The 14,951-nt window shown below is 40.4% G+C and overlaps 1 protein-coding gene across 9 annotated transcripts in view; it reads left to right on the top strand.

Annotated features, from left to right (window-relative positions):
* pcloa (piccolo presynaptic cytomatrix protein a) overlaps positions 1–14,951 on the top strand; it is a 64,223-nt gene that overhangs the window by 36,609 nt on the left and 12,663 nt on the right. For 5 of the 9 annotated variants that reach the window (XM_012918375.4, XM_012918374.4, XM_076876060.1 and 2 more), the window contains exons 6-17: positions 159–1,687; positions 2,299–4,360; positions 5,847–5,894; positions 6,508–6,590; positions 6,785–6,860; positions 8,905–9,033; positions 10,905–11,013; positions 11,340–11,404; positions 11,857–12,041; positions 12,769–12,819; positions 12,982–13,112; positions 14,477–14,503. In XM_012918375.4, the coding sequence (XP_012773829.3) occupies positions 159–1,687; positions 2,299–4,360; positions 5,847–5,894; positions 6,508–6,590; positions 6,785–6,860; positions 8,905–9,033; positions 10,905–11,013; positions 11,340–11,404; positions 11,857–12,041; positions 12,769–12,819; positions 12,982–13,112; positions 14,477–14,503 (4,495 nt within the window). The remainder of the gene's footprint in view (positions 1–158; positions 1,688–2,298; positions 4,361–5,846; positions 5,895–6,507; positions 6,591–6,784; positions 6,861–8,904; positions 9,034–10,904; positions 11,014–11,339; positions 11,405–11,856; positions 12,042–12,768; positions 12,820–12,981; positions 13,113–14,476; positions 14,504–14,951) is intronic. The other 4 variants (XM_076876061.1, XM_076876063.1, XM_076876062.1 and 1 more) reach the window with 4 other exon arrangements.

Below are 14,951 nucleotides of genomic sequence, written 5' to 3'. Positions count from 1 at the left end.
TTTTTTGCATGTACCTGCATGCTGTTACTTTGTTGAACCTCATTGGAGTTTTTTTTGGTCTTCCACCTTTTTTCATTATTTGAACAAGGCATGGCTTGCTGCAACAATTAATAATTCTGTAATACTGGGACTGAAATGATATCTTTGACTTTTGACAGGTGAAGCTGTTGACTACTCCAAGAAAGGAACTTACGCTGGAATGACAATTCCTCCCTATTCTCAAGATAGAGTCACAAGTGCTGTTGGCACACTCTTTGGTACAAGCAGTGTTTTGAGATCATCAAATGGAGTGGTTTATTCCTCTGTTGCAGCCCCAGTCCCATCTACATATGCCATTACCACCCAGCCAGGGTCCATATTTAGTACAGCATACAACACCTTGTCAGGTATGCATACCAGCGACACCATGCCTTCTCTTTCCAACCTCCAGAACCTACCACTTACTCGATCCCACAGTTTTCTATCCACCATCTCTACTACTGCAGCAGAAGAACAAGCAGATGCTCCACTCAATCTAGAGATATCTAGAGGAGGCACTACTGCTGGTGATGCTGCAACTACTGCAGCAACTTCTTTATCTCTTGACACCTATACTGATGCATCTCTGGAGGCTATAGCTGCTTCACTGGAAGCGCTTTCTTCACCCATGGTTCCTGGAGACAGCCAGTATCAGGCAGAGCGCGAGAGACTAGAAATGGAAAAACTCAAGCAACAGCGCCTGGCTGAGGAATTAGAATGGGAACGGCAGGAAATTCAGCGGTTCCGAGAACACGAACAACTCATGGTGCAAAAGGAACTGGAGGAGCTGCAGGCCATGAAACAGCAGATACTTGCCCAGCAAGAAGAGGAAAGACAGGCTCACCTTATAATGCAGAAAGAAACTTATGCTCAGCAGCAGCAGCAGCTTGAGCAGATTCAGAGACTCCAAGAGCAGCTCCGTCTTCAACTGGAAGAGCAAAAGCTTCGTCAGATGTACCCAGGTGGGGACATACAAGAGGCAGTTGTCTTAGGACCTGATGGCACTGTACTGGCCCGAAAGATCACAGATAGTGGGTGCCAGACAGATGAAGAGGATGAAGCAGTCAGCAAAGCTTACACAGCAGGTAGAAAAAAGAGAACTGCTAAAAAGAGCGTTGACAGTTGTGTGCAGACTGATGATGAGGATCAAGATGAATGGGAGGCTCAGAACAGAAGCAGACAAAGCCGTCCACGTACTGCCAGAGGTGATAGGGGTGGGCAGTCTGAGATGTCTCTTCAAGCCCACACTGAGATTTCTATACAAACTGATACAGATGGGAACATTAGAATGGATACCAGAATGGAGCTTTCAGATTCTGAAAGGACCTCACCAAAGAAACGACCTACCCCCTTAGAAATAGGGCAGTCTGCTAACCTCAAAGCTGATTCTTCTACTCTTCAGGCCCCTCCTAAATCCCCCAAAGTGCTCTATTCCCCTGTATCCCCTTGTATCTCACCAAGCAAATCCCTTGAGTTTGTGTCTTATGATAAATCCCTTGGTGATACAAGCCCACAAAACCTAAGAGGAAGTCCTGATCCATCAAAAGCCTCTCCAGCAAGTCCCAGAGGACAGAAATCCATGCAGAGATCTATGTCTGATCCTAAGCCCATGAGTCCAACAGGAGAAGAAAGAGCAACATCTGGAACCCAGTATGGTGAAGGCTATACTGTAAGTACTACCATCGTAATTGACATAAATCCAGGAAGCAAAACCACAAGCCAAAAATATGAATTTATTTTAACTTTCAGATGGTGTGATCTGTGTTTAAACTTTTCTTTTGGTTGATTAAGTTTGACATTTCTGGAGAGTTATCTTCAGCTTAATCCCATTTCTAGGTAAAATATCATGGAGTATTGTAGTCAGTTTTCTGCCTGGGCAATTCACCACTGAGAATCTCATACATACATAAACAGTTGGAAATAAGCTGAGGTTGCAGGAAACACTAAGCTGTCAGAGATCCATCAAGGGTTTGTGAATAAATTATTTCTTGTGCAACAGTAGTGTGGAATATTTATGGGCAGAAATACATATGTTACTGTTACCTAGAAAAAAGATAATCAACAATTTGTCTTTCAATCACTCTACTACAATACATCCTTATAGAGGAAGACTATCAAACAACTTAAATTTATACAGTTTGCTCTGTTTTAATTACTCATAAAATGCAGCAGTTATCACTAATTAATTTATCTGAGTAACATATTGTTTATGAAGCTGAAGGCTCCTTAAACAATTATTTTGGGAACTAAACTACTTTTACAACACTTTTTTTCCTACAGGGCATAGGCTCAGGTGGTACACCAACAGGGACTCAAAAGAAGGTGAAGAGGACTCTCCCAAATCCTCCATCAGAGGATGAGTCAACAACCACTGGACAGACAGCATATAGCACTGGCTCAGCCCGTCGAAGAATGTGCCGTAATTCCAACATGGCACGCGCCAAGATCCTACAAGACATTGATCGAGAGCTAGATCTGGTGGAGCGCGAGTCTTCCAAGCTCCGCAAAAGACAAGCAGAATTAGATGAGGAGGAGAAAGAGATAGATGCAAAGCTAAGATACTTGGAGATGGGCATTAATCGTAGAAAGGACGCACTGCTTAAAGAAAGAGAGAAGAGGGAAAGGGCCTACTTGCAGAGTGTTGCAGAGGACAGAGACTACATGTCAGACAGTGAGGTTAGCAACATCCGAGAGACTAGAGGAGGTGGTGAGGATGAGGAGATTGAAAGTCATGGTCTTGAACGTCCCAGGACAGCTCCTCAGTCAGAATTGGATGACTTTGTCCCACCGCAAACCAAGCACGAGTATGGAAAATACTCTCAGTACCAATACGCTCAAAGTCAATTTCAGCAGTCTCTCTACCAGACACCTCAGTCCTACCAGTCTCATTCAATCTACTCCTCTGTCCCTTCGCTCACTACCTCCCAGCAGCAGAGTTACCACCAAATGCTTTTGTTGCAGCAGAAAGCTGCGAGACAAGCAGCCCTACTCTCAGAGCTCGATGCAACGAAATATGATGTCATTAGCCGTCAGCCTGATCCCACTTCATCAGCTTACCTTGGTGTTAAGTATGACAAATATGGAAATCATCTTGATCTCAGAGCCTTAGAAGTGGGAAGTATAGCAGGTAGCCCAATGTCAGCTGTCTCTGATTCCTACTACACAGATGTAGATCACCACACACCTCGGAGTTACATGCTGCTGGAAGATGCTGCAGAACTAGCTAAAGGCTCCACAGGTCTGTCCTCATCTTATAGTCTGGCTGAGAGGGAGCTGGCAAAGGCAGAGAAACTGCTTCGTAGGAGTGCTGCTGATCTGGGGTCTACTGACTATTTGGGATCCACGTCCAGACTTCATACCTTTGGAAAGACCCCTGACGAAGAGGATACCATGGAGGAACCCTATGAACTGAAACTTTTAAAGCAGCAGCTTAAGCAAGAGTTTAGGAGAAGTACAGGTGGGACTGAAAACTTAGAACAATTGACAGGTCTCTCACAGCACTACTATACACCAAGCTCTAGCATCTCTGGTTACTCTCAGAGACACTATCCAAAGTCAGAAAAGTATAGCATCAGTCGACTTACTCTTGAGAAGCAGGCAGCTAAACAACTCCCAGCATCTATGTTGTACCAAAAACATAAGACACCACTACTAGATCCTAAAATCTCCTCCAAGTATTCCTCTATTACAGACAGTAGAGGTTTAGAGACTGACTATACTAGCTATTTGGGGTCCACCAGTGCATCCCCAAGATCCAGCCGTCTCTTGCAAGATGAGATTACCTTTGGTCTTCGGAAGAATATTGCAGAGCAGCAAAAGTATTTAGGATCCACCCTGGGTGCTAACTTGGCTGGGTCACTTAACTTGAGTCAGAGCTTGGGTTTGGATTCTGCCTATCCTAGTGGTAGTCGTTCAAGACCATCCTCCAGGCCCACATCTTGCTATGGCCTGGACTTGTCTATCAAAAGAGACCCATCAAGCTCTTCACTCAGGCTGAAAGGAGATGGTGAAGCATCTGGAGACGGCCCAAATTATCAAACCCCATCTGGTCGCACCAAACCTACTAGCCTTCCCATTGTCCAAAGTGGGCGCGGCAGAATACCCATAGTGGCCCAGAATTCAGAAGAAGAGAGTCCACTGAGCCCTGTTGGGCAGCCTATGGGTATGGCCCGTGCATCAGCGGGACCTCTGCCTCCCATCTCAGCCGATTCAAGGGACCAATTTGGTTCTTGCCTTTCATTGCAAGACTCCCAGCAGCAGCAACATATCAGGGAAGAGCCAACAAGGGGTAGGAGTTATGTGCTGCTGGATGATCTTCAGGGCACCATGTCAGATAGCGAAGGTAAAAAACAGACTTGTTACACTGCCACTTCATTCCTAATTAGCGTTTCATCATTAACACTTTTTGGTTATGGTTTGTCTTGCATGAATTTATTACTAAAGTGGGTAAAATATAGCTTGTGTTTCTTCATTCAGACTCAGCATGTCTTTTGAGGTGTTTTTGTTTTTCCTTTGCATTCTGTTGAATGTGTCTTCTTATTCCTTTCTAGTGCAAGTACATTTAATATTGAGTTCCTTTGTGCATGCAAATCATTTGTAAACTTTTCTGTTTCCTATAGACTTGAATGTATCTTTATGTATACACTGTTTTCTATTTTCTGTTCTATTCTCATCCCAATTATTGTGTAACATCTTCCTATATGAGTTCACTGCACTGTACAGTCTGACATCCTGTTTCAGATACATGAAAGGCGTCCCCCAAGAAATACAACTTTAAAACTCAACATGATGTCACACGTAGCTGTTGAAATGCTTGAAGTATTTTAAATCCTTCTAATTAAGCATTTAGACGACAGTAGTATATTGATCCTTTAAAATAGATCACATAGAGAAAATGTTTTCACTGTAAATGATGCAATGAAAAAAGTGCCTTTGCCACTCAAAAAGTTAGAGTTCTGTCAGTTTCAGTCAATTTCTCTTAAGCATAATAGTGTCCTGTCTGCATTTTCATAGACAGTAATATACAAATATATATTTTTGGATTATTGATGTGCAATGTGAATACAGGATATTTACTTAGTTATTCCATGATTGCATTTAACTTTCTACTAGTACCCAGTAAGACTAAACTATAGGAAGATTTAAAATGTTTTTTTTGTTTTGTTTTGTTTCATTTTGTTTGAAATGCATGATATTTCTTTGCAATACTTCTGTGTTAATAAATATAAAACTTTTACATGCATGTCTTGTCTTAAATATCTGCTTTTGTGCACTGTGATACATGAGTGATTTTATGCTGCATGAAATGCATGCATGCCTCCTTCATGTAAGAAGATCACCGAAAATCTGATCATTTGATTAACTTCTGTTAAGCAAACATAGTTCATTATTTTTGGTGCAGCTTCTATAGCTGAAAGCAAATGAGCTGTCATACATATGAGGACAGTGTTTTTTTCCAAAACAGTGGTTCAAAAGCACTATTACAACAGGAAAGGGGAAAAAACATTATTGTTGCCAGCACTTGCTGTCGTGATAGCAGTGGTTCGCAATAAATCATGTGTTTCAAAAACGACTTCTATAAAGCAGCTCTAGAACTTCTAAACTTTAAGCTGAGGACAATGTATTACTAAAACAGGATGCAAAATGGGCTGTCATTAAGTGCAAACTACATTCATAGTAACATTTCCTATCTTTTTGTTTCATATGCTTAAAGATGCCATGTCTGAGTTGTCTTGAATGCAGTTTAATTATTTACCTATTGATTCATATGGATCCCAATATTTTATTCATACTTTATAATACATTAAACCCGTTTGCCTTGATTGCAGCCCTAAGTGATTCCCTGATGGCTTTGAACAGAGACGATGCAACCAATGGTAGAGTATTAGTTCAGTTCTCTACGCTAATATATTAACTTGCACCACAAATAAAATGCATATCAACAAAATGGTGTCTAAATGTTGGGGAGGTTTAAGACATTTCAAATTTGGTAATACAAACAATACTTATATTGGAAATTTAAAACAAATTTAAATGATTTTACATTTTTTACAGTTTTCATAAGATTCATCACACACTTGTTGGGGAGGAGACTCATTCACCTTCCTAACAACTGGAGAAAAATTATAGAAATATACCCAACATTTACATCTATCGACAAGTATGGCAAGATAGATTTCGTTTATGCTACTGTGTTGTACTAATAGTGCTTTAATCGTTCTCAATCTGCCTTATTTTCTGTGCATACATATGGAATTGTTTTGGTTTTTGGCATCATTTTCCTACTTTGCAAAAAGTGTAACAGATTAAACTTCTGTTTGGCTCATATTTTTTCCTCATATTTTTTGCAACCTAACAACTAATATGTAGACGTTTTTTCAATGGCATGTAATCACCTTTAAATGACCTGATAACCATCCTCTGTAAGTGGATGGAAAAGTCCAGATTCTCAGATTGGTTTTGAAGCTGTGCTTGTTTTTATCCCTGAAGCCTACCACCTTAGACGGGAAGAGACAGATTGGTTTGACAAACCGAGAGATGGGTGGTCGGAGAACGGACAGGAGAAGAGACAGGTGAAAGAGGAAAAAACACATACACTGTAGTAAAGTTCTCAAAGTGTCATCTATGAAACGCCAAGCTGCATGCATTCACATGGAATCATCTTGATATATATAAATATATATATAAATATGTTGCATGAATGGTGTATGGTTTTTGTATAGTAGCACAAGGCACTTAACGTCTTACCATTGTGTATGGGCCATAGGGAAAAGGTCCATACTACCCCTTCCCTCACCTCAGGGTCAAACTGCAGAGGGATCCTAAAGACCGCAGTGTCTCAGGTAAAGTAACACAGTTTACAGGAGCATCATGTTAATGGTAGAGTGACTGACTATACAGTCAGAAAGGCATGTATGTTCATGTGTTATTGACTGTTGTACAGTCAGTTAGGACTGCATCAAATATAATTAGGAATAAGAATGTTATAAAATAAACGAAATAAAAATATTTACAAAGGATAGACAACAAAATATGCATAACAAAATATAGACATTAATCTAGATCTTTTTGGGTTTACAGAGCATGACTAGTTAGCTTAATGCATATTACTTAATATTCAGGCCAAATCTCAGCAAACTAGCAGGTCACTTTGCTAGCCTATATGTTGCATCACACAACTCTTCCAGGCTCAAAGCAGCCCAGCATTTCATTTCCTGGCTTCCCTTTCGATTTGGCTCTCCTCCACGCTCATCAGTCATTGCCATGCTCAAAATGGCGTATCCCTCACACTCAGGATTATCTTATGCAATTAACAAGCAGCCCAGAAAGGAAGCGTTTTGTTTACTAGCGCCCAGTGCTGAACTGAGTCATTTTGCTGCAATGTTTTTGTTCTGGCTTCAATAACCATAAAAAATGGTTTCATGGTTCAAAATTAGTAAGGTTTCTGTTTTTGCGTAATTGAAAGCCTCTTTATGCAGGCTGAGAAAATCAATACAAGGGTAGTGGTTTAATCTAGTTAACAGTGTACTGTGTGTAGACAGTGTGCTGCCTACATATGACCTAAACTGCTGCTGGACACAGAAAATCTGCAAACAAAATGATGCACACATTTCTTTAAGACTGTGATTTAAATTAACATATCAATTTAAGCTATTAAGCTTTACCTGGAGTTTAGCTGGGTTTTCTCATCAGTTTTGGATTAAGCATCTAGTAATTTAAGTTTCAGAGACTGCATCAAAGTGCATATATTTCAGTCAAAAGTTTACAGCTAGCCAAAACCAGCAAGTATGCTATAATGAGCTTTAGCTTTAGCTATGGCTAGTTCTGGCTAGCTCCCTAGCTCCCACGATATCTAAACCCATAACTTTTAGCTACATTTTACCTGCTTATCTCTGAAAAATTATTGTATTTTTAGTAAATAACTTACATGTTTAATTTGATACAAAATATCAAATTACAGGCTTAATTCTATTTTGACCATAGATAGTATAAAAGATGGCCACAGCTACGTCACCTCTTGGTTTGTGAAGTCTCCTTAGGAGCCTCAAGATGAGGATTTTCACCATGTTGGTCTCAAAACTTAGAGGTTTTGAGAAAGGGGCACGTCTGGCTGTGAAACTGCATGCTCATTGGGCGTTGACTCGTGAATCACAAGTAGTTAGCCAATGAGCTTATTTCTAATAATCCTCAGTTCTGGACCATGGTATGACAAGGGTTTAGAAAATGGACCTAATGCTTTATTAAATATGGTCTAAAACAGTGATCCCCAACTTTTTTGCACCACGGACCGGTTTGTGCCCGACAATATTTTCATGGACCGGCCTTTAAGGTGTCGCGGATAAATACAACAAAATAAAACTAGTACCGGTACCGAAAAAAGAAGATTTATTCATAACACACGTGAAAAGACCCAGGAAAACCGAGTTAACGGAAAAAAAAACCGATAACAAAATAACACTAAAAACTGATAAAAACCCTGAAAATCATACATTTCACACCCGAGTCTCACTCTCACGGCCCGGTACCAAATGACTCACGTACCGGTCCGTGGCCCGGGGGTTGGGGACCGCTGGTCTAAAACAAGTGACTGAGACTCAAAACTGACTCAAACTCAAAAGCACTTTTCCCTTTTTTGAAACCATAGGCATTGCCCCCTTGTGGCCATTAAAAAGAATTCAGGTCATGTCTTTTATACAGTCTTTATTTTGTCTGACTCTGTAGTCAGTGTATTTGGCTTTCTACATAATAGTCACAGTTTTATGTTATTTGACGAGGTTTTTTTTGTGTACAGTCATACAAAAGAAATCATATATTGAATTATAAATATTGTAGACTGTGGGCTACTTCTACCATAAACACTCACCAGTCTTTCTTTTGGGGCATTAGCAGGAAATGGTCTGGGTATCCGAGTGGTCGGAGGAAAAGAGGTCCCTGGTAGTAATGGAGACATTGGAGCATATGTTGCCAAAGTGTTACCTGGTGGAGCGGCAGAACAAACAGGAAAGATTCTTGAAGGTAAGCTCTTTCATCTAATTAAATCTCTTATTGTGAAAATTAAGTAGAGTAAATGGAGTGTAACTACAATGTGACTGATAACTCACTAGTCTTCTGCCATACAGTTAAGGGGTGCCATAAGGTATTGTGCGATACAAAATTAAGATACAAAATGTTTCAGTCTTCTCATATAAAATTCAACAAGCATGCCAAACAAACCTTTTCTTCACGCGTGTAATTTGGGTGCATTTACATCTTTGGTCGTTCGCAGCTGACAGACTGAAAGAATCGAACATGTAGTTGGAGTGAGAGAAACAGGGAGATTACAAAAATAGGTCTTCATTTGAATTTAGTTTTATCACCTGCAGGCGACGGGCCATGACTCACATTTGGTCATGAGAGATGAGAACCAAAAACAAGAAGCTTATGGGTGTTGAGTGTTTAAACCAGCAGTTATATTTGTATCATTTTATTATCATTTTTCACCTTTTGACTAATTGGAATGGAGATAGAACCTAATGGCTGTGTCATGATAGCAGAGTTATTTTCTTAACAAATCTATTGTATTATTTGATGACTGTTCTAAAATACCAATCATTATATTATAGTTCTTAACCCACAGATATGGCCTTTTTTTAAACAATAAATTGCTTGTTTTGTGTGTAACAGGAACACATTATATTGATTTTTACATAGGGGAGTATGAGATCAGTGAACTCCTAGTCATACTCACATGAAGGGTGTCACACAATCAGTAAAGCTTGAGGTTGGACAGTTTAGACGTGTATAATCCATCTGCCTGTACTCTGAGGATGTGTTTATGTGCACTTGAGCATGACCACTTGCTGCTCTTGTTTACCTCTCCTCCTGTTTCCTTTTTATTGTAGTACATGGCTGCTTTACTTTGCTTTAACGCTCTCCACTTTTTTGTAAGCACGCTATAAAGGGTTCCAGAGAGAACAGTACCATGAAAAGATAGAAATATGATACTGAAAGTTGTTCTTTAAGTCAAAGGCCAGAGGATTCAACAACATCCTACAGAGCAATTGTGTCATGCATTTTATTCTAACACAGAGAAAAAACTAAAACTGTTAGCAGCTGCTGTAGTCCAAGAGTCAAGGTACATCTGTGGTGCCATTAGCCAGACACCTCAACCATAATAACACCCGTAACCCTGTCATCAACACCGAGCAGAATGGCTGCAAATTACTTCGGTTCTGCCAGTGGGAACACGATGCCTCACTCTGTCTGGTGCGAATATGGAGAAACGTTGTCAGATTCAACAGGGGTAGAGGCTCTGTGTCTCAGAAGGAGTGTGTGTGTATGAATGGGTGCTTGTTTGATCGCTGGAATTCAGCCTCCAAAAGCTACTATATACAGTTCAAGGGTGTTGATGAATAATACCAGTGTGGGAATACAGTGTACTCTAGCTTTCCTGTCACATATGCACGCAGCTCGAGAGTACCGTCGAAAACAGAGGACCTTCCTGATGAGCTGTTTCAATCCGTGTAAGTCCTGCCAGCGTGCAGGGTGTGTTTTGGAGCATGCGGTGGGTTTGCTGTGCTGAGTGGAATATCACTGCGCTATTTTATATATAGAAATGATCAGCCTGTCCTGGGAAACATCTGTCACTGCTAAAGCAGGTTGGAGAAAAGTGTATTTGATTGTAAATGATATATTTTTAAGATTAAAGAGACCCTTTTACTCTGCTTGCTCTTAACTAATAACTAATGACTAAAATGAATGGACTGATTTTTTTAATCATTTGATTGTTTTATGAGATAGGTTTTGATTCCTTTTTTTATTTAGAGGGATGTGTCTGTACAGCACTGGATGTGGGAAAATACAGGATCAATATTGATTGCTCTTCTGGGTGTGCAAAACGTATATAGGAATGCAGGTCCTGGAGTGGAATGGTGTTCTTTTGACGGGGAAAACCTATGAAGAGGTACAAGGGCTCGTTGGACAGCCGTGTAATGAGGCAGAAGTGTGTGTCAGACTGTGAGTATAACCTGTGTCACTTGCAATTTTTCTCTTGTGCACTCTGTTCAACCCGCCATAATGTCATTCTTGTCTTTTCTTTTCTTTATATTTAAGATGGATCATTTTAACCTCTTCATGACTTTAATGTCTAATATTTAAAAGCTAGTCTTAATCACCAGCTTTGCTGTCCTGTTTTTTAATTAACTATTGTCACATCATTTTTTTCTCCATTTCTGTGATGTTTTTGTGGCTTTTCTGGTACCTTTTTTTTGTCTTTTTTCCTTGTCATTTAATTCCTTTAGTTTCACTTTTCAGAAATGTATGAAATGTAATTTTTCCAACAGGGATCTCAACATGTTGGCAGAGTCTGAGGGTTCCCAGCACCTAGATTTCCAGGAGCACAGCAAAGGTAAGTTGTTACCTAATTATTTTTATTATAATTTCAACTGGAACTGATTCCACTGATTCCTCCTCACTCCTGTTCCTCTGTCCTCAATTTTTCCCTATTAACTTTTGTCTCTTGTTATTTTCAGATGCTCTTCTCATATTCTTCTTCTTTTTATCTTCAGCTCTCTTTTTTCTCTCAAGTTGAGCCATGTTTTTTTTTTCTGTGGCCTAGTTCCTCAGTCTGTTACACAGAACAGTTCTGGAAACATGCGATTGTTTTCACAGAGCTGTCTCTATTGTGGCACTTTAATATTCACTTTTCTTTTCCATTGAATTTGACTTGGAAGTGAATTGGGTTAAGAGCCATAGTGATGATTCATTTGGTCCCTAGACAGATCATTGTCAAGATCCTTTGGTTTGTTATGTGCAGCGATGATGATCTGTACTCATAGTTAACTCATGTTAACTTTCTAGGTGACAGACCTCCCAGATCTCCAGGTGTTGATCCCAAGCAGCTAGCGGCCGAGCTGCAGAAAGTGTCACAGCAGCAGGCTCCACTGTCCACCTCCTCCTCCAGCCTGCCTGCCACCACTTCAGCAACCTCCAGCCCCGGTCAGCCAGGATCCCCCTCAGTCAGCAAGAAACGTCACAGCAGCAAGGCGAGTTTAGAGGCACGCTATCAATCACATTCTTTACGTTTTAGGCAGCCAAGCAAACATGTCAACCCCAGCCACAATCCACAGATACCGTAGAACATGCTATTCACACAGGCTTTTTTAGCTTACCCACAGTTGCTGCAAAGCTGCAAGCTGCTTTGCAACCAACCTTCGCCCCAGCTCCTCCTTTTCTCCTTTGCTGTTTCTGACTCTGTGTCACAACCTTTGATATTGATGCTTGCTCTACTCATGTAAATCCATGGAGATGGAAGTACATGGTCTTCTTTTGACTATAGCAGTCCTGGCTGCACTGTAAGCACCATTAAGATTGCAATATTGAGTTTCTGGGAAAGTTTATTTTGAAGCTATGCCTCTGTCTGCAGAGAGTTTCTGAAGAGCTCTTCTAAACTTTGTTTTAACGTTTGCTAGTAGTTGTCTTTGATTTCATAAGAGATATATCTACCTCTAACTCAATATGAATTTAAGATGTGTATAATATAATTATTTATTAGTTAAAATTAGGTAACAGTATATGTCTTTTTTAAAGGATGTCAATTATCTGAAGGGATCCCTGAAACAGATGCACAGATTCTATGATTTGGAGACTTCACAGTTTAGCCTAAAGTGCAGCATAAAGTACTGTACACCACCTTATAATCAGCTACCAGTACACACAAAAGTTCCACCTACACTTTTGTCTGTTTCACCATGTTGTTTTCATCTTTTACAGATTGCAGAGGGAACAAAGAGCCAACCCCACCCTGTATCTGGAGAGATACAGGTTTGTGACACAAAACTATTACTGTAAATCTGTAATCTGTGTAGATTTAATTCTAAGAGTATAGAATCTGAGTAGATGGATGTTATTTTTGCTAAAATTAGATAGATGCAAGACTAAAATGCAGCCGAATCTATTGTAATTCAGTTGTGTTTCTTTTTGCAGCTTCAAATCCACTATGACAAGCAGCTTGGCAACTTGATAGTTCACGTCCTGCAGGCCAGAAACCTTGCCCCGCGGGATAACAATGGCTACTCCGATCCATTCGTTAAAGTGTATCTCCTGCCAGGGAGAGGGTGAGTTAGTAGTGTTTAGACTGAAAGCACATGTTAAGGATTTCAGAGCTAGAACAAGTAATTAAGTATACAGATTTTCAGAAGCAGTAGCAGCATTCTAGCTAAGATCTTTTTTCCCATCTAGGCTACACAGACAGCCAGTCTGTTAAGCAGTAACTTAGTTTCCATTCATTTTAAAATCGATGTACAATTGATTTTGGCTTATCATGACATCATTCAATGTGCAACACATGGATGTTTCTGATATGAACTCCATAACGCCTATGTGCTACTATGCATAAGGTCGTCTTTTATTTTGACATAGTATAAGTCCAAAACTCAGCAGCCCATTTCTTTTGCTCCCGAATGGCATAAACATTATGTAAATATAATGAGGCACTTGAGTTGCCCCTGTTGATGTGTGTTCCACTGTAGGTGTGAGTGCAGTCAAAATCAATAGCTCTCATATTTACTTGCAATACAATCCAGACTCCTGCTTAAGTCTACTGCTCCCTTTCCCGCTGTGATTGCACTGTAATGCAATTGACTCTCCCACCTTCTCTTCGGCATGAGATGAGGTCCCTCGAGAGAGTGTTTTTTGTTTTTTTCCAGGGATCATTTCAGATAAAAGTAATAATATACTGTATAGCTGTGGGGTTTTTAGCTGCCACTCTCACACGCCTTCGGGTTGACTCATGCACCGATGCCACTGTGAGTTATGAACGGGTTTGGGGCTATGCTAAAGAAACTGAGAGAATGGCAGCCACAAGCCCTACGGCCACTTTAAAGTGGTTATGGAAACATGCACACTTAAAGGCATGTGTGCACATACTCGTGTATACCCTGTGTGTGTATACATGGAATCTCACAGCTATCAATGCCAGCTGCAATCCATAGAGAGGCTTTTCAGTTGCATCGCAGGTCTTCTGGCAACTACGTGGGACAGCGTCTCAATACTGAGAAGCCAGAAAAAAAACAGTGGGTTTTATTTTGTTTTACGTAAAACAAATGTTGAGCCTTCAGCTCTTGCAGCAGAAACTTTAAGAAATAAATCAGACTGCGCGATCTGGCTCATGAGTGACAGATCTCCACTCCGGTTGCCACAAGATCTGTCACGTGACCTGGGAGTCCTCTCAGCACACATACATGCAGTCATGTACACACTATAGCAAAATTTCTATCCACCACTGCAGCAGACCGCAGCTTCCTGTTCATGCCCCTTTCTAAAAGGCACACTGGACAAATCACACGCTAAACCTAAGCTAAGTGTAGACTCAATCTCCCCTCACAGTCCACAGACACTTTTTGACCCGCCCCCCACCCTCCCTCTGACTATTGTTTCTGTATGTTGTTCTCTATATTTAATGCATGCTGGACCCCCTCAGTCAGGTCATGGTTGTCCAGAATGCCAGGTATGTGACTTGCCCACTTTGGCACTTTGGTTCTGTTTTGGTTGATAATTAGTTGTCACTTTGGTTAAGGCAAAAAAAGAGCAAGGTCAATTTCTCTCTGGAAGTTTATTGATAAAAGTCACTTAGTTCAGTCCTACTAACTCCCTTCAACCTGAATATATTTCCCTTAGTATCCATTATTTCATGATACTCTCTTTGGATGCCCCAGATATTATTATTTTACCATCTGTTTTCCTTACTACATATAAACTAGTAGTCCCCTGTGTTGTTTTCAGAGTTAACTGTTGTCTTTTTCTGGTAGATGGTCTGTTTTTCCTTTCTAACCATCGTAATTTGAAACCCTAACATCGGCCCCAATACCCTAGATTTTGACCCTGTTTTGTTATTAAAACCCCTCAGTAATATCCTACATTGTGCCCTGACATCATAATGTACCCTCAGTGCCCTG

This window comes from Maylandia zebra, linkage group LG17, assembly GCF_041146795.1.
Source record: "Maylandia zebra isolate NMK-2024a linkage group LG17, Mzebra_GT3a, whole genome shotgun sequence".
In the NCBI taxonomy this organism is placed as follows: domain Eukaryota; kingdom Metazoa; phylum Chordata; class Actinopteri; order Cichliformes; family Cichlidae; genus Maylandia; species Maylandia zebra.
The sequence above is the reverse complement of the archived record's forward strand: the minus strand, read 5'-3'. Positions and strand labels throughout refer to the sequence as shown.